Below are 20,340 nucleotides of genomic sequence, written 5' to 3' on the forward strand. Positions count from 1 at the left end.
TCTTAGAAATAAAATAGCATTTCAAAGTTTTGCAATTTAAAATATTTTTCAGCTGTATTTTGGCTCTGGGGTTTGTTATAATAAAAAATAACATCTGTTTTCCAATTTTAAATTAAATTTTAAAACAACATGTTTTTCTCATTAGTACTGTTTATCTGTACTATCTGCTAAACTTGGATGTCAGCTCTTCTGCTGAAGTAATCTGATTTTAGTTCACAGGATTAGTAGCATCTTTCAACAACCACAGAGCTTTTGCACTGATAGAAAATACAAGAGAAATGTTTACAGTCATTATCACATGTTGAGTTTAAGCTGCATCTTTTACTCCCACTGCTATTGTACTTTACATCTCCTGCTTTGAGGCTTAACTTTTATGTGTCTTTTGCAATCAAAACATTTAAGTATCTTTCCTTCTGACTTCTTACAGCTAGGATACCTATCGATTTGAATTTTTCTATTTAAAAAAGTAAATAGCTCACAAATGCCCTTCAGGGGCTGTAGTAAGCATGCAGCCCTGCCTGCATTCCTCGCTGTTTGGAGTTACAAGAAACGTCGCTTTTCCCAATGAGTAACCGCTGCATAGGATTTTGTTGCTAATTGAGTTGTGTCAGATGCATCAGAGGATCGGCGCATCCGTGTGCCTTGCTCCCTGTTGATTTCCACCCCTCGTTGCCTCATTTGCTCACCTGCAAGCTTTTGCTCCCAAGGTCTCGGTATATCTTTGCACTAAGGCAGGTTTCGGCGGCGAGGGAGGCTGTAAACAACCCGTGCGCTCTAATGGGAGCTCTCACTGGCTGGTGCTCTCCCGCTGGACGAGTTCAATAGGTTGCCTCATTACAGACTTTCTGGTGGCTTATGTAGCTTCACCCTGTACATCCATATGTCTCAGCTGGTGGCTATGTCACTCCTGGGTTATAACCAAAAAGGGCAAAAACAGCTGAAAGGGGGTTGCTGCCCTTTTAGTGGAACAGCTTCTCAGGTTAGGTATTAAACAAGAGCCCCATCTGTCTATTTTTGGTGGCTCGTGAACGGTGGGGAGGGGGGAGGTAAAGGCAGTAATTCAGTCTCTCTGGGCTGAATTCAATCTTGGGACTCCTTTCTCAGAGGTGTACTTTTCTCCCTTGTTTCATGCCTGGGAGACTATCAAAAAAGAAGGTTTGCAGCCCAAGGCTGTCTATGATTGATGAGCAAATCCTAATGGCTTTGCAATCAGGGTGAGCCATTTGGTGCAGGGAGCTACAGCTTCTGCTGTTCCTGAGAGAGGGGCTGAGTCTCAGGGAGAGGAGACAAACTGGTTCTTGAAGGTGGGAGGAGAAATGGAGCCAATGGGCTTCAGTGAGGGAAGACAGCATTGTCAACAAAAACTGGAAGTAAAGAAAACCTCATTATTTCCCCAGTGCTGGGTATTAGTCAGAGGGGTGGCATAGCCTAATATTCAATCAGATCTGAGGTGGCTCCAAATTCCTGTCTAAATTTCAAGGTTTTGTTTTTATTGCAGTAACAAAACATGGGGTGTAGGAACGATGAATTATCACTTTCCGTATATTAACATGTTACAGAGCTGATGACAACCAAACTGGTCAACATATGGGAAATATTACAAATATGCCATATCCTTATGATATAATTACATGATGGAAGTTATTTTCTGATACCATGTTTTAGTCATTCACATAATTTTTCATTTCATTTCAGGCAGCAGTTTTACAACATCATCAGGAATATATGCGGGAAATAATTCACTCACAAATTCTACTGGATTTAATAGCTCACAGCAGGTAAATTTGTAAATATGAGTTGAGGAAACTTTGGCAAACTTAGAATCTCATCCACTGAAAAAATCTAACCCTCAAATAGCTTTTTGAAATAAATTAGCATCCTTTCAAGTTAAACTAATGTTTATAGATGTTATTCTTCAATTTGTCATCTTCCAATAGTAGAACTGTCTGGGGTTAATGTTCTTATTCACACATCTTCAGTGCTGTGTCTAATAAACTATTTTATGAGAAGACATACTAAATTATGCATAATTCAGATTTCATTTTACTGCTTTGCATTTTTAGGTCCTGCAGCATACGTGCTGAAAGTCTGACATGTGTTTGTAGTTATATTTTGGAATTTATACTAAAAAGTAGCAAAACTTTGATGGACTATTCAGTTGCTTTTTTGTCTTGCAGGAGTATCCCTCTTATCCCAGTTTTGGCCAGGGGCAGTATGCACAGTATTATAATAGCTCACCATATCCTTCACATTACATGACAAACAGCAACACCAGCCCAACGACACCCTCCACAAATGCAACATACCAGCTTCAAGAACCACCATCTGGCATCACCAGTCAAGCGGTTACAGATCCTGCAGCAGGTAATTACATGGATTTTATGGTCCCTATGAGGCACATTTTTGTAAGTTGAAAGGGGATTGAATTGGATTTTTTTTTTTGTGTAGTCACTGATTTTTTTTATTATTATTTCTTAATCCTGAGCCTGTGGCACGTCTTGCACAGATTCTAACAGAAAATAGACTAAAGAAACCCGGGGATCAGTAAAAGTTTTAAAGGTTGTGTGAAGTGCAAGTTGTTTCTATTTATTTGTAAAATGCTTGTGTTAAAAATTGAGGGATATGGGAAAGGCTGTACACTAAACCAGAACCTGATGCTTTTAAGCTCTGTCTTCATTAAGATGAACTCCTTTGATTTTTCTTAAGAGTGAAATCAAGAGGCCTTCAGACCATAGCCCGACTGTCCACTTCAAAGAGTGCTTTTGTGTTTTTCACTTTCAGAGGACATAATAATGCTTGTAATGGGGAGTTAAAATTGCACAAGTGTTTCCATTTTAAGAAAAGATTTTCGGTTGCTTGTCCTATTTCCCAGTCATTTTACCTTTCTTGCTGGAATTTGGCAGTCCTTTACTAGTTAAGAGATATTTTTTAAACATTTATGCCAAACTGCTCCAGCTGTTTTTGGAAATGAGGGGTGAAAAATACTTTTCCCATTATTAAAAAAAAAAAACCACAAACATTTTTTAACAGTTCAAGCATGTCAGTAGTTAGTAGATGGCAGAAATTTGAAATCTGTCAGAAAGTCCAAGGTTGCAGATGTGTTTCTCAGTAGTGCGGTAAGAAGCAGCTATGATTTGGCAATGTTATCAGGAGGTTTTGTTTTGAAGTTTGGTTGGGGGGGGGGTTGGTTTTAGATTTCTTGAAGTACTTGATGTGACTGATCTTGCATGTGCAATGTGAGCTTTAATATTATTTGCTAGGACTCAGTTGCTTTTCTGCATGAGTGTGTACCTGAAGAAAATGTATGCAGTGTTGTCTCTTTTGGTACATTTGCTGAAAGTAAGTAGGGACTAAAATACAGCTGCTGTGTGCGTTTATATACACAAAATCACGTGTGCAATGTGTTTGAGAAAGGAATCTTTCTAAATATATGAATGCATGTTGAAGTCTGTGGCTTTTAGAATATATGGATGTGTATTGGAGTCTGCATAATTACTCTGGGTTTGACTTTGTTTTTAATTTGGGGGGGGGGGGTGTTTTCATGTGGGTTTGTTTGCTTTTCTTTTTCAGTTAGAAGCAGTAGGTTCCTCTTACCCCAGAAAACAAATGTGATCAAGTTTTGGCTTTCATCAAGATACTGAAATTAAGTTGTTGTATTATCTGGGTCTTGATCTTTTGCAAAACTTTTGTGTACGGTTTTTTTTAAGTAGTTGATACTTCCTTAAAGCTACAGTAAACACATATATGGAGAGAGGAGGTATATTCTTCCCAAGCTCAGACTTAGTGGCTTAAAAGCTGTTGTCTTATTTAAATAGTTTTCTGTGCTCTATAAACCTGGACAAAATTTTTCTATCAGTTCCTTTTTAAGAAGTCTTTCTTTTCTCCCTCATATCGTCCACACTTTTGTTATGAAAGTTTTGTGTAAAAATTTGAAAGATTTTGGTGGCCTTTGTCATGGATGGGTCCTGCTCCTAAGCCTCTTCTAGTTTATGCTTTCACGTATTGAAAACTATACGTCCATGGGTGCCCTATCACTGCTTGCTTAACTATACGTTGGACATGTGCACAGCTCCTCCGGCATTGCTAAGACTGCTCTTTCCCTGCGATACTTATGACTGATTTAACAGTTCTGAAAAAATTCCTTCAAATGGTTTGCAAATAACAACTCTTAATGTATTTACGGCGTTATCTTGGGCTGGCTACCTGTGCCACAGGCAGGGACCTGTTTAGGAAAGTACCTGCTGTGGGCCACTCTCGATTAGATGGAGCTGATGGAAGCCGTCTTTCTGTTTCCCTTCACCAACACGGTCACATTCGCAGAAGGTATAGGGCTAGACCGAGATTTCTCCATTTATCTTTACGCATTTGTCTTTATGCACTGAAGTCAGGATCAAGCCCATTCACGCTCTTGTACTGAGTAGAGAGAGATGAGTATCTCTGTTTAGAGTTCAGTTTAACGACAGTCTAAATCCTGAGGTGCCAAAGCTGTCCACTGGTATGAGAGCAGTTTGAGGTGACTGACAACCCAGTGTTGGGTTCCTAGGTTAAAATTAGGTGAGAACATTCTGCTGCTTCACAAGCCTTCAACCCTGGTAGAAGGGAAGGACCAGTCAGCGAATCCAGTGCTGTGCCTGCCATTTCCCCTTGGACAGTAGTTTTTTACCTTCTTCTTGCTGAAGCTTATTGCAAAGCCTCAGTTGAGCTCATGCACAGTATGCTTGGAAAACAAAGTAAAGCTGGGGTTAAAGAAAAATGGGATCAGTGGGGATAAGTGAAAGGCATATCAGAGAGAAGGAAATTAACAGCTGGGTCAAAAACACAGAACAAAGAAGTTAACTAACCGAATTTTAGTTACAAGTAGTCAGATTTGTCACCAGTTTTGCCACATCTGGGCACATTAGGCTGCTGATTCTCTACCACAACTGGAACGCTGCATATGAGAGCTGGTGAGGAGCTGTGCAGGGCCGTCACATGAGGCTACTACTAGCTACCTATCCCTTTAGTAGGATGGGCTCCAGCTGCTGAATTGCAGCTGTTCTTAGTGGTTATTGATATTCCTAGACATCATCTATATTTTAAAAAACCATGTAATCTGTGCAGTTCTGAACTATGCCAGGACAAGCACAGAACAGCCTTCAGACTTTAGAGGCACCAGAATAATTTGACAGGCATAGGTGTTTCCTATGAAATTGGGCCAGTAAGTGAAACAGAAGAGTCTGGTAAGAAACATGTGAAAAGAGAGAAGGTAATTATGTGCTCTTGTGACATTTTTAGTGGAGTTTTGCAGACTCAGAAAGCTCAGATAATTTCACTTAAAACATATTTAATTCCTTGTCCAAATATAATATAATCCTTTTATGGTTTCCCACAGTTCCTAGTTAAATGTGGACGTTTTTGCCACGCAATCCAGGATTCTTGCAGAAGAACCTGAGATTTTCAATGCTCATTGTTTCTTCTTTCTCTTCTTGTTGTGGATCTGAAAAATTTCTTGTACTCTTGATTGCACAGAAGTTGATAGTCCCTGTCTCCATAAATCAGATGTACAAATTAATGTTATATTCTTGTGAACAAAAGGCTTTTTTGCTAGTATTTTTGCTAGTGACATAATCAGAAGTTAAACAGAACAGTTAATCTCAGTATGACATTTCACATTTTTAATATGTGCTTTGTTTCTGATTTAATTGGACATTTTGTTTCAGTTCAAAAGTAAGAATTTTCAAAGGTTTTTTTGCACTTGTAGACTTCTGACTTTCACTTAATGGAAGAAAATTATTTTTATCAGAATAACAACAGATTATTAGATTCCTTCTGGGGTGAGCTTTCATCCATACTTGAGTAGATTATCCCTGGTATGAACAGTGAGATGCTGATTTTTTGTGTGAGCTGTAGTATGTGAGAGAAGTAATAATAATTAAAATGATAAAAAATGGTAAAAGTAGACTAGCAAGTTAAAATTCAGTCTCCATTCCAATACTCAAATTCAATAAAGTAGGTTCAGAGTGAACAAAAAGAAGTCTTTCTTTATGTTGTGTATAAGTAAGCTGTGCAGCTTCTTGCTGCAGGATGTTGTGGATGCAGAAGATTCATGCCATTTCAAGCATTGCTTAGACAAAAGCTGGATTTACACAGACACTTGTGCAAATACGATACTGTATTCATATGATGCTGTATTTACAATTTATTAAAGTGTTTCTCGCATAGAGAGAGACTGTCATTATTCTCGAGGTTTAATCTCCCAGTTTTCTTGGTTTCTGCAATAAGTATGTTTAAAATATTACTGGAAGTTTTTTTTCATATTGCTGACATACTTCACAGTGCAGAACAAAAACCCCACAAGGGCAGTGCTAGCAACAAAAATTGTTGTCAGCCGTGAGTCATCATTTTGCTCTAAAGACTAAACTTCTTTTTGCTTGAACACTGTATCATATTTAGTATTGGAAAATGAAAAGCTACTTTTACAGTTACTTCTTATCATATTTCATAACACTAAATTAGAGGCAAGAAAGTGAAACAGAGCAAATAGACTATATAGGCAACTTTTCAGTAATAGCTGTTTGTTTTCACTAATAGCTGTTTGGAAACAAATACTGCTGTATTCACAGTACGTTATTGGTGTTTTAATGTTTGCTTTTTTTCATAGATGTAAGTGACAAGTAAATCTAGAGCATATATTTATGTGGGAAGTAAACTCAATGAAAATTCTGAAGAAACAGGAATTAGATTGGATGCAATAATGAATGGCAAAGTAGAGCACTGGTTTTGCTTTTCTCCTGGTTTTATGTTAACAAGGTACAACTTCTAACTCTTTTGCGATGCATCCAGCAATATATAGCCTGACTCACTGTCACAAGATATGTTGAGGCTAAGAACTTGATGCACTTTTAAATAGACTTTTTTTAATAGATAAATGGGATATTCATCATTGGTTTTAGGAGCATCAAAAGTGACAGTAATTTCAAATTATTTGAAAGAATAAATAATGAGTAAGGAAGAAATGCCTACAATGGAGAGTGGCACTATGGGCCCATTATACTTAAGCTTTTTTTCTTCAACATTGAAAGCTGGAGGGAACAGTCTGGACCACTGCAGGGCTTGTTAATATAGTTGTTGTCATACATAGTTAGTGTATACTGTTATATAGAAGATACACTCTTAATATGATATTTTGTCATTGTTTTGAATATACAATGCTAAATCAAGAAGTCACCCAAGCCTTGAAATAAATCGGCATTTTTGCAAATATTTTAAACAGACTATTAAGGGTTTCTGTCAAGTTTATAATAGTAGTCCTCAACAGACAAACCTTATATTTGTTTCATAAGGTGCAGATTTTGACATTTTGTCAAAGCAGTACTAAAGACATCTTTCTGTGATCCTGCAAGCATGCATTATCATATTTCTTCCAATACTTAGGACTTTTACTCACTACTACTAGCATGGTAGTACACTACTGCTAGTGTAGTAGTCACATTTTTTATAGAGAAGTAAAAAAAAAAAAGAAAAATCCTCAAATACCTGTGTGATTCTGCTGCCTTGTTTAATCCTGCTTCAGTTTTATGTAAGGAGTAAAGGAAGAAGTTTGTATAGTGCTCATGAAATTTTGTGTTTAGCTTTATTTATGCAAAAGTAAGAAAATCATAGCATGAGACCGACATATTCAAACTACTTGTATCTTATATTTTTATTTTGGTATGCAGGAGTTGAAATAAATCTGGCCTGAGGATTTAAGGTCTTTATTCAAAATTAAGTATAAAATTTGAGGGGAAACCATTAATCTGGGCACAATCAAAATGGAAAATATTTGTGCATACCTACTTGCAGAGACATTTGACTGTTCTAGCTATCCTAGGCCCATCTCGCCTGTGTGATTTACATTGTGACATGAGATATGATTACTTTGATAATGTGCGTTTACTCTTTTTTGCATACCCTTTCAGTGTAGTAGAGAAAAAGTCTTATGAAATTTGCAATGCCTTTGTCAACAGCAAGAGCTCTACCCACACAGCCAGTGAGATTTACGTAGAGATAGACTTGATTTTGGGATTTCTGGGATAGCTAGTTTTCCCCAGATTCCTCATTTGATACTGTTGCTGTGTAATACAATGAAATCGATAGCAAGAAAATACAGCAATTTATGGGGGGATTTCCATAACAAACAGAAAGGAATTACAGAATATAGTGTTGCCAATGGTATCTCTGTGGCTGTATTATCTATTCATAAGTAATCAAAGTATTCTTATTTATGAGATGATGGAAAATTGTGCTGTGTGATAAAACCATCGAGACTGCCCACAATGATGTATAACAGGGAGGTATATGCTTATGAAGTATTATGTCAAGTTGAAATAATACGGTGCCTTGAAGCATAGGGAAAAGTATGCTAAAGTATGGCTCATGTATCTGAGGTAAACCAGAATGTAAACATTTTTTATTCCTCACACTTATGTGTAGTTTTTGTCTGGGTTGGTGTCAGCTTACAGTACAGGGGTTACTACCAGAGGTCAGGAGCAGGGGGTATCAGTCACACCTGGAAAAAGAGGCATACATTTATAGAGTCTTGGTTTAAAGTGTTTTTCTGACTGACTAGAGAAGTCAAGGTTGGGTCTATTACACTTGGTCAAGGTGTGGAAGAGGGAACTCTGAGTGTGTGAAGCAGAAACAAGCTGTAATGTTTTGGTGTCTGCCCGGGGCAGAGTGCAGAGAGGTTCGGTAGCAGAGAGATCTTAACTTCTGTGTCTCTCAATGAATGCAGAAGAATTACTGTTCCTACATTATTAGTACAATTTTGTGAGGGCATATGCAACACACAGTAATGGCTGTATTGGTCCAGACCATTGGATCAACCAGCCCCGTACCTGCCTGCCACAGTGGCCATCAGCAAACGCCCCGGGAGCTGCAAGGATAGGCTAAGCTTCTGCAAGACTTGCCCTAAGCACTTTTCCAGCTTCCAGGTACTTTCATCTCGGGGGATTTTCAAAGCTGCTGTCATTTGTATGTTTAGGGTGCGCCTACATTAGCATTTAAATTTGGAGCAGGAGGCTGCTTTGATGCAGAGCTTTGGCTCAGCAGAGCAGTCCTAGAGCACCCAGCTGGTGTCCTTCCGGACAAAACTAACCAAGAAAGTGTCTTTCAGGACAGCTCCTAATTCTTCCAGCCCCTATTGAGAATGCTCAGGAGACTACACTGATGCTCAGGCTGGACCTACACTGAAATGACTTCCCAGAAACAGGCAGTGAAGCCTGGGGCCGTTGCCACCTTGTTCGGTCCCGTAGACCCAACCTGCTCATGTGGCATGGCTGTAGCACCCCTGTATGCTTCTCTTCCAGGAATATCTTCAGGCTCCTCTTGAACCATTGTAATCTTTTGGGAGCCTGGCATTTTTTGGCAAAATGTGCCGCAAATCTCCTAGCTTTTATCTGAACTCCTCCTTCTTGTGTTTAACCTGACTGCTGCCAGCTTCCTTTGGTGAACTTGCTTTAGTGTTGGGACAGGCAGTGGAGAGCTGATTCTCACCCCATATTCCACTCGTGATTTTGTGGAGGGCTGGGTTTTCTCCTGCGTTTCCGTATTTCTGATGTTTAAGAACAGGATAAAATTAAATTCAATGCTTTAGAGACATAGTCATTTCCCAGGGCCAGTATTACAAAATGGTTTGTACTATGAAGTCAGCTGAGGTTGAACAAATTAACCTCCTCCTATCAATTAATGTAGAATAATGGGTATAACGATAACTTGTTTTGTGGCTATATAGATTGACTTTAGCAAAGCTTTTGCTGCCCTGACAGTTAAATCTTTTCATTTAACAATCTTATAAGCAAACTAGGCTAAAGCAGTCTAGCAGAAACTGCAGCAGAATGATATAAAGCTGTTTAGGAGACCACGTCCAGAGAGAAGTCAGTGAGAGCTCTCTGTTAAGACAGAAGGATGGCTACAGCAGCATTCCTCAGTGTCTGCCTCGGGCCTAGCATCAGACCACATTTTCATTAATCATTTAGATGACGGAACAGAATGTGTTTGCCTATTAAATATGTAGATGACACCACGCTGAGAGGGGCTGTGAGTTCTTTGGAGACGGGATGAGAACTCAAAAAATGGAGATGTGATCTGAATAGGAGCAGGTGTGAGGTATACATTTAGGCTGGAATGATGAACTGCACAAATGTGGGATGGGGAATGTTGGCAGCTCCTTCCAGACTCTACCTTTCCCTGCAGACTGCTCTCAGTACTCCAGATATTAGTGGCACATCGAGTACCCTCAGCCGCTGTTGTTTTTCTTGCTCCAGAATTTGTCAGGGCTTGGGCTTGTCAAGGCTCAGGGCTCAGCTGGATACTGGATTCTTTAATTGGGTTTCCTTATGAGGACCTGAGAGTGACCATTGGACAGTGAGCTGGTAACCCAGCCATGCGCACAGAGGCTGCCCTGTTGAATGACCTTAATCCAAAGAGTACATGATATGGTTTTCCTTTACTTACACGGAGTAAGTTTCTTGCACATGATGTCACATGTCCCCCCATTGGTTACTGCCATCTGTGACACTGTTCATAACAGACTGGTCTGAGTAGGCTCAGAAGCTATAGGTATTAGCAATGTTGTGTATTCAGTTCATGTGCCATATTTGGCCAGGTCTTTGAGAAATCAAAGGTATCACTTCCTTCTTGGGAGATAATCTAGGGATCCTGACATTAACATTTATTGAAAATATTGCAGAAAATGTGAATTGTCTCCTGCCAGGTGGTGTCCAGGGGAAGGTAGCCTGCAGGACATGGGGACTAATGCTTTGCTTGACTTTGCTTTGGGTTGCTGTATCCAGTTTGGAGACACCATACAGAGTGATAATCAGAACCTAGAAAAAAGGATAAGTCAGGGAAGGGTTAACCTAACAGCAATGGGGATCTGAGAACAGTCTTCAAATGCCTGCAAATACAATGAAGGGAATAATTTTTTTCCCCGCTTTCGCAGGTTGAACTTACGTTGCTGTAATGAATGCTGCAGTTGGATGTTCTGTTTTTAATGGCATGGCTGTTAAAGCAGCATAGTAGGTGTCCTGGAGACCCATAAGAGCGAGACAGACAGCTCTTTCTTGGGTAGGATGCAGATACAGTGGCCCCAAGAAGGGTGGGCTAAGGTGTGCCCAGCCAGCCTTGGGTTCCCAAGGTAGGGCTGGGGGGTCCTTCTGTCAGGTGAGGATCTAGCCCATCCAGACAGATGATTTGCACATGTGAAGGGGAGATGGAAATGATTCTCCACCCAAACTTGTAGCCCTGTGTTCGAAAATTCTGAATGTAGTATGCTTAAATGAAGGTGTTTGCAAAAATGGAAAGCCGGATGGCTCTTACAAGCAGACTTTCTTCCCTGCCCTCACCATGCTGTGCTCTGTGTGCTCACTCTTGTAGTTTTTCTTGGTTCTAATTGTAATGAAGTTTTGTTTATATGTTTTCAATGCTATCTGTTCCCTGTTTCATTTACTATTGTTACTACTACAAGTTTAACACTTAAACTTTTTAGGTGTATCACATCTGTGAGAAGAATTTAAAAGACTGGGATCTAAAGCCAGACTCCTAAAAACATTGTCAGAGACCAAGAGCAACCCTAATTTAAATTAATCAATAGGACATGCAATATTTCATTACATGTGAGTTTTAGACCACATATTTAAAACATCATTGGCCAATTCACCTGTTGAAGAAATTCTGGTCTGTTTATTTTATGGGGCTATAATTTATTTCAAGGCTCCTGTGCATTGTTTTCTTTATTTTTTTTTTTTTTATTAAGGTTTTTAATAATAAAAATAATAAGTGCAGCAAATTCATTTAAGTTTAAAAGGTTGAGAAAATTTATACTAGCTGAGTTATGATTTCTTATGTATAAGTACAGTAGGTGAAAGAGCAATTCAAAGCATTCAAAGTTTAAATAGTTTAAATAAATATTCTGAAGTGTACTTTGTCATTGAAAACAAGAAATATTATGGCAATGTACGTGGTCTTCAACATTTAAACCTCTGACTTTACTTATGTAGACTGACATGGCTAGATTGGCACGTACACAGAATCACTTTTTTAGGTACAGGTCTGTTTTAAAGAATCTTTGTTTTACCTTGAGTTACATCTTAATTTGTTGTTCTGTTTTGTTTAATGTAGCCTGAGATACTTAGGTAAAAGTATAATGTAAAATATATAATATATACTAATTTCCATTAAGTGTAGATTTGAAGGCGGAGCATGAGAATTTCAAGACCTTTTCCTTTCATTCAGCACAAGGAACTGTTATTATTTTGAGTAACTGTGAATATGTGGTGTTACACAGATGTCCAGAGTCTCCTCCTTAATCTAACCTTTGACCTCAACAGGATGTTTTTTTAGGAGAAAGAATCACTTGTGTGAGAAATATACCTGTCTGTTCAAACTGGAATGCCATGGTCTAAGCTGATTAAAAAGAAAATTAATACTGATACAATATCCACATCTACTGAACTCTAAAGAGTAGTTAATATTAACTGAGAAGTGAGATTGATAAATATATCTTATGCTGAAAATTCCAGCTGCCTTCACAAAAATAAATTTTTTAGGAAAAAAAATTAAGAATAACCATCAAAATAAAAATTTTTTCTCTGTGAATTTAAGACTGTGAAAGGAAGTCTTGAAAAGATATTTAAAAATGTGTTGTTGCATTTTTGAGGAGTATGGTACTTCTAGTTAAATGTCTTAGGAAGGAAGATTTTTGCTGGGTGTCTGCTTTGTTAATGTTCAAGCACTTCACTCTTATTGGACCTGTGGCTATTAAGCGTAGCAAAACATCTTCCAACTAGCATGATTTCAGGAAAACTTTGATGTTCTTACATATGTAAATCATCATTCTTTTTTACCTGTTCAACAACAGTAAATATTTTTATAAATAAATTTTGCTGAAGCATAATAATTAGCATACAATACTGTTTATAAAGAATTGTATCCTTTCTTGAAGGTACTCATTAAAAAGTTCAGTGTGGAGTAAGCCTTTCAAGAATACTGTAAATTTTATCTTCATAGTTGATGGATATTTCAAACATATTAATTGAACTTACCCTTGGAAAATAAGAACTGTATTTTATGCCATATTTAGAAATAATTATATTCATCTGGCTCAAATGTAGTAACCTAAAAGTCAAGTGTCTGCAACCAGACAGTTGGGAAAAGTTTTCAGTTTCTGTATGTTATTTTTGTTTTCTACACCCAGATGTTTTTTCTTAGCAGTCACCATAATGGTTATCTTAAAGCATGTTTGAAAGCATGTTCTTTAAAAAAAAGCTGCTGTCAGTTAATATTGTTCATTTAGAGTTTAATCTTGTCTATGAAGTGATATGATCTTCTCTATGATTTGAAGGCATTAATATTTTTTTTACTTCTTTAGTTTTTTACTGAAATAATTTATATCTCTGTTTTTACATATAACTTGGACTTGATTTAATTAATTTATGTATCAGTATTGCCACTTACCATTGTATATGTAATTATTTTAGTTAGGACTCTCTAGTGAACATCCTGGTTTTAGTGTCGCATGTAAAAAGCAAGTAAGTTGTTCAAGTTTAAACTGAAAGGTAAACATATAATTTCTTTACCACAGCAGAATACAGTACAATCCACAGTCCATCAACACCCATTAAAGATTCAGATTCAGATAGATTGCGTCGTAGTTCAGATGGGAAATCACGTGGACGTGGCAGAAGAAACAATAATCCTTCACCACCACCTGACTCTGATCTTGAGGTACATTATATTAGATCTCTTTGACCTGTTACAGACTCTATTTTTATCATTAATTTGCACAGAGAAGTTATTACTGACACATCAAAAATAAAGTGGCATTGGACTCCCTTTATTTTTTTTTCTAACAGTATTTTCATGGAAGGTGTAACTTCTAAAGAGCCATCTTCATGTAGAGTACCTACTTTCTCTGAAAAATACTGGGGGTTTCTTTCTCCTTTTGGTTAAAAATAAAAAATAAAAGACTAACCTTTTTGCAAGTCAAAAAAAGCTTCGCGTTTGGACAGGAGGCACTTCTAGCACAATAGCGGTTTTTGTTCTCTCATGCTGTGTTCACATTCCTCCCAGTAGCCCATGCTTTATGTTGAGAACACATCTCCAATGACACACCACAGCTATGAGTGTCCACACTGCATTACTTTTCCTTTCCAAAAGCTTAGCCCATTTGTCATCATGGGAAATACAATCTCACTAGGATTTAAAATACTTGTATTTGAACACTTATTTTTCATTAAAATACCATTTTGTGTGTGGTCAGAGGACAAATTTAAAACACATACTTTCCATTGGCTGTAAGTGAAAGAATTATTTACTGATGCTATGCATTCTTAAAAATGCACCATCTAAGTTCATAATTTTCCTTCTTCAGGTGCCTAAAATCCATGAAAGATGAACATAGATTAAGGGGATTTAAGTGCTTAGCAGCTATTTGCTTTATTTTGTTTTTAGAGGTAATTTTCAAGAGCAGTTACACGAACTTTGTTTTGTAAGACTTGCGGAAATACAGAATTCAAACCCCAAAGATTTAATTTTCAGAGGCTTCTCTTCATTTATTTCAGTTTCTATCTAACATCTGGCTTTAAAATAATACATTGTACAATCTCATTAGCTATGTGTATTTGACAATAACTATAATTCTGTTCTAACAGAATAATTTGATACAATAGCAATTGTAGTAAAAAGCTAACAGATTGTATTACCATATTCTGGAAAAAACTTGTTAGTTCTGGAAATAAATGGCAAGGCAACTATGGTTTTAATATATAAACATTTCAATACAATTTTCTCATTTGTGCACTTACTGATTCAAATTTTAACTTTCCATTTCAAGTATCAGCTTCACAGAGGAACACATTGATTTGATTCTCTTTTTACAGAGAGTATTCATTTGGGATTTGGATGAGACAATCATCATTTTCCATTCCTTGCTTACAGGGTCCTATGCTAACAGATATGGAAGGGTAAGTGTCAAGAAACTGATGGAAAATTTCAGTAATATTTGCTCTTTTATGGTTAATACACAAGGAAGACCAGAACACTAGATGATTTTCTAGAGGCAAATTGGTACTGGTGTCTTAAAACATAAAAAAATCAAGGAGTAAAGCTGTTTCACACATCCATTCTTTGTACTTACTCAGCCCTTATATTCAGTGAATAATTAAATAGCGTTGGGAATAATACTTTGATGACTTGAGGTTTGGTTTGTAGGTATGGAGTGTCTGAAACCTGTTGATATCATCAAAATCTGCAAAGGTTTACCTGCCCTCACAGAGTGAAGAACTTCCATGAGTGATTGCTAAAATAACATTTTAGTTCTGAGTGATCGGCAGTGGACTGTGCTCTGGGTTGAGCAGGCAAGAGGAGGAATACTTTCAGACACAGAGAGATTAGTTTAAAATTTCTTACCTTAACTTTTTTTAATCTATGTATTGACTGATGTTTTTGAAAGTCTGCTTATGAGTCAAATTTTTCTATTATGCATAGTCTATAAATCATAACTGAACTGATGAATATGTGTACAGACTGTGGGTTTTCTTGGTAATTCTCAGAGGAGAAATGCGGTCTTAGGTGAATAAGAACAGTTTATGAATGGAATGCCCTTGTGAGATCAAACTTTGTTTTTCCAGGATTGAAAGCTAATGTCTCAGCTTGTTCTAAAATCTATTATGCTATTTCATGTTAAGTTCATGTGAGCTATAACTAAAATGTGAGGGGTTTTTTGGTCACCTTAAAATTGTCTACGTATAAGAAACATCCAGATATCACTGTGTCTTCTGGTAAAGCTTATATTTGTCACTAATACCCTACACCCAGCTGAGCGATGGGCAAAGCTACTACTGATTCAGACCATGCCTGCGTCAGGTTCTGAATTTCTCCTTACAGCTTTTTGCATTATAGAAGTCTAAAACAGTTCTGCTTTGCAACCTTTCTTGCTTCTTCAGATGCAGTGTATTCTCAGAAGTGTTTGCTGTAATAGCTGGTTACTTGTTTGAGGAATATAGTGAGTTTTTTTCATTATGTGTCAGAAAAGCAAGTTAATTCAGCAGCCTTGGTTTCCTAGGTGTTATTAATTTATATTTAGGTAGTAAAAAGATGCTGGAACTTCAAACATTTTAATAATTAATTACTGTATAGATACATATAGACAACAGCTTTATAGAATATTAAACATTTAGCAAAAGTTACTTTGCATTTCTCAGGCCAAAACCAGCTTTTTGCATGGCACCCCCAAAATCATCAAATCTCTGACAGTTCAGTTCAGAATGAGTAGAACAGATCCCAGTGCTCAGAAAAAAACTCGGTGCCAACAGAGTCTCTCCACTTGCTTTTGGGCAGCAGAGTAGTGCTGGGAAAACCTAATTAGTCATTGCCATAGAAATACTTGTGCAAGCATATTTTTTCCATTTGTTACTAGTTCCCTATAGTGGGTCCATTAATTAGGGCCTGAACATAAACACCTTTCTTGCTGCATGCTTGAGGTGGAGGAAGTGACTAGTATTCAGCTGCAAAGAGATATAAATATGTACGCTGCAAGGAGGTGGGTGACTCCTCATTGCAGCTCCATCACTGTTGGCACTGTTTACTTTAAATGTAGCTTTTGCCTGGCTGGCTCTGGTTGCACAGCATGTGGCAGAATACTTCTGCATTGCTAAATGACAACCAACCATAGATGTTAAGAGGGGTGATGGCATTAGTGCTTACATTGTGGATAAATATTAGATCTTTTTGGTGAGGGGTAACAACGTGCATGTCCTTGGTTCTCAGATGCAGTCATGAGAGTGTGCCGTTCTTGCTTTGTTTTTGTAAAGTTTCATTCATACCGCAATTTCTCTTGGCTTATTGACAGCTTCAGACCGCAGTTAGCAATTTCCATAGAAATTAGAGGAAGATAGCATCAGATATTCAAAGCAAACATGCTAAAACATAGCATCTGTCATACAAGGATTGTAGGGTTTATTTGCAGCAATATGAGGTGCATGTCCTTTTAGAGAGTGTTCCCTAATGATTTCTGTCCTTTAAAATCACAGATCCAGATCATAAATCAATTTGTAAAAAAAAAAATAAAAATATGTTCTTTTCACCTGTATTCTGCTTTTTGAGTGATCTGATGTCACATTCTCATATGTTTCTACACTGTGGTGAGGGCTAGAAATGCCTTTTTATAAAATTAAATTTAAGCTGCTCACATAATCATTAAAATACAAAAGTTGGATCTTCAAACAAACAAAAATATCCTAATTAAATAACAGAGGATTTGGCAACTTGGCATTCAGCTGTTTTCATAACACCTGAGTGAGTTTCATGGTGAGTGGCTATGAATGATGAGCAGCCCTGCTGCTGAAGGGATTGATTTTCTTGTCCTTGTTATCTACCTCTTTCCTCATAACTTCTTGCTTGTGCCGCCCTTTTCTGTTTATTCTTACTTTTTCATCTGTTTTTATCACCTGCTCTCCTTTTGCTGCTGTTGTGCTCTGCTTGCTCCTTGCTTTTGTCCTTCGTCTTTGTTGGAACAAAATATAACTTATTTTTTTCAGCTTGCACAGTCATTGTATAAACTGCTACATTTTTATTTAAGGGTGATTTGAATTTTGTGAATTTCATGTAATGCATGTATGTAACTGGTAATGTATGAAGCTGGTATTGGAATATGATTTGTTCTTCCAGAAGAGAAGAAAAAGAAACAAAACAAAACAAAACATTTCCATTTGCTTTTTGTCATGGTTAAACCACGACACTTTCGGAATTTTTTTGAACAGGTACAGAGATACCTATTCATCAAATATAGTTATCGGTGACTTTAATTGACATTAGGGGTTCTAACACGTCAAAACTCATGTCTTCAGCCAGATGTCAAATGCTTAAGTTTTGGGATTTGGAAGAAGTTGAAGCCCTTTAGCATCTTGGAGCAGGTGGAAATACGTCTCAGTATTGGCACTAGAATACCGTAGTCTTTACGTACATTTCCATTCTCCATCAAAGCATTTATATTCAGAGTCTTTAAGGGAATTTTCCTTTAAATTATAAGCTATTTTAGTGTGGTTTAATATATTTTAGAGATTGAGAAAAACAAAGCCTGGTTTCACTTAACCCTTCGTTTGTGACCTGTAAGCTTAAGTGGAAAATAAGCCTTGTACCCAAAGTGAACTTTCCTGTTTTTCAGCTTCTTGTTTCTCCACAAAACAAAGAAATCAAGTGGGTAGAATTTAGAAATGACATACAGACAATGTTTTGGCTCCAGTACCAGTATTCAAAATAAGAGGCCTGCTTAAGCAATTTGACATTGGTATTTCTTTTCTTTAGCTAAACTGTACCTCCCTCAGAGATTTGTACCTGGTTTTGACCATACCTGAAAAGACACACCGAGTGAACCTGCAAATCCCAATCAACAAGAAGAGATTGTTAGCTTTCCTCCTCATTGTGTGACACCTCACAATAATTAGTTAGCAATTAGTGGCTTAAAATTGCAAAAGAAGGTTCGGTATGGGATTTTTTTTTTTAAAACCCATTCTAGCCTTGTCTTTTTTAAAGTTTTCATCCCCCAGTGTAATGTCTGACATCAGATTTTAATCTACTGCAGTGCTTTAAACCAAGGCTGTTGTGCTTTTCCCTAGAGCAGTTGCAAGTTTGTGACTATGACTACACAGATATTTAAAACCCTAACACAGATAAGGCTTTTGCTTCTGTTAAATACGTGGGTATCCAGAGCTGCAGCTTAACACAGTTTTTATGCTAAGTGGAATTTTCTATAGAATAAGATTGTGTTTAATCATGGAATTACGTGGGTTTTTTTCAAAAGCAACCTGTTTTGTTTCTTCTCTTAGCTTTTGTGCTATTTAATCTGACATTTTCAGTAGGTGCCAATGATTTTCCTATTTGTTTTTCTCCTGATTAAATTAACCTAATATATGGCATTATTTTAGTATGTACTTTAGAGAAATCCCCATTCTGTTTGTCTACCACTTAAAAATACCTTGGTGTGAAATGGTTCACAGAAAGCCTTACACAAATCCATTTTTTCTGACTCAGAAGTGTGATAAAAAGGTTAATAAAAATGTTTGATTTGAGTCATGTGTACACTGAAACTTAAATTATGTATTCACAGCCATTTGTTTAAAATTAACCATATGGGTTCATCACCGATACCATGCTCTGTCTAATTCTGCTTTTCAAAATGATGTTCCTATTCATGGATGGAAGCTCAAAATTGAATTAGTTCTATACTGTTACGTTAGCAGTTGATAATCAAGATGTAGGTAGTGATACTAATTTGCATCTTAGACCCTTAGGCCATCAGATTCCTTTTAATAACTAGAGTAGAGGTTTCTGTGGGGTGACTTCTGTTAGTGTTCAGGAACAACAGAGATCCTTGTCTGGTTTTAAAAAAAAAGCTGATGAGCTATGAAGGATGGTGGGGTGGTAAGTGGGCACAAAGATAAGCAGGAATGTCTCAAAGGGAAAAGCAGCCTCAGGCCTAGCTAAAAAGAAAATACCACCTGCTTTCCACCTCACATGCCTACAAAAGTAAAATAAAGGAAGATGTAGGTCTACAAATAGAGCAATATTAAAACAGAGAGACAGAATACTTTTATTCATATTTTAAAGTCTTTCCATTTGAATTAAGAAGCCAAATATTCTTTTTTTTTTTTTTTTTTTTTTTTCTCTGGTGGTGCCAGTTTAAATAGAAGGCTTATTTTTAAGGGCAAAGTTCATCAAAATACTATGATGCAATTTTTCTTTCCCATTTATAAGGGCTATTTTATTTATACTAGGAAACTTATTTACTCTTAATGTATGTGAGCTCAAGAATAGATGTTTTATTTGTTTTATGTAGCTTTGTTTCTAAATGCTTCTTTCCAAAATTCTTTTTCTGGTTAGTTTTATTTGGGGTTTTGGCATTTCCAGAAGGTGAACAGGCTGCCAAATCACCATTATTTTCCAGCTGTTTGCTACTGACACATTTTGCCTTTTAACCAGTAGTTACAGAAAAATGTCTGAAAGTTCAGAGATCATGTTGAAACATCTATTAATTTGATTGAAAGGTGGAAAAAGAAACTAGGGACTGCATCTCTTGGTTTTTAACTTTGAGTTGTCATCAGGTTTAGAATATTAACTTATTTTAAATAAAACATGGGTTGTCACTTCTGCAGTTCTATTTTAAATATAATTCCTAACAAACTAACATTGTTAATAGAGGGTGTCATGAGATAATATAACATGTTCTTTCAAACTCATGCTTCTGTGCGCTTGGATATACTTGGCATTATACATGAGAAACTCTATATCAAATGTATATGTTAGGCTTTCTTTTCGATTTTTCAG

General features: G+C 37.0%; 1 protein-coding gene across 10 annotated transcripts in view; it reads left to right on the plus strand.

The window, feature by feature from the left end:
- Positions 1-20,340, plus strand: part of EYA1 (EYA transcriptional coactivator and phosphatase 1) — a 168,874-nt gene that overhangs the window by 108,394 nt on the left and 40,140 nt on the right. For 7 of the 10 annotated variants that reach the window (XM_055800634.1, XM_055800632.1, XM_055800631.1 and 4 more), the window contains 4 exons: positions 1,696-1,778; positions 2,178-2,364; positions 13,601-13,743; positions 14,898-14,981. In XM_055800634.1, the coding sequence (XP_055656609.1) occupies positions 1,696-1,778; positions 2,178-2,364; positions 13,601-13,743; positions 14,898-14,981 (497 nt within the window). The remainder of the gene's footprint in view (positions 1-1,695; positions 1,779-2,177; positions 2,365-13,600; positions 13,744-14,897; positions 14,982-20,340) is intronic. The other 3 variants (XM_055800635.1, XM_055800633.1, XM_055800630.1) reach the window with 1 other exon arrangement.

The sequence above is a fragment of the Falco peregrinus genome, chromosome 3 (assembly GCF_023634155.1).
Source record: "Falco peregrinus isolate bFalPer1 chromosome 3, bFalPer1.pri, whole genome shotgun sequence".
NCBI lineage: Eukaryota > Metazoa > Chordata > Aves > Falconiformes > Falconidae > Falco > Falco peregrinus.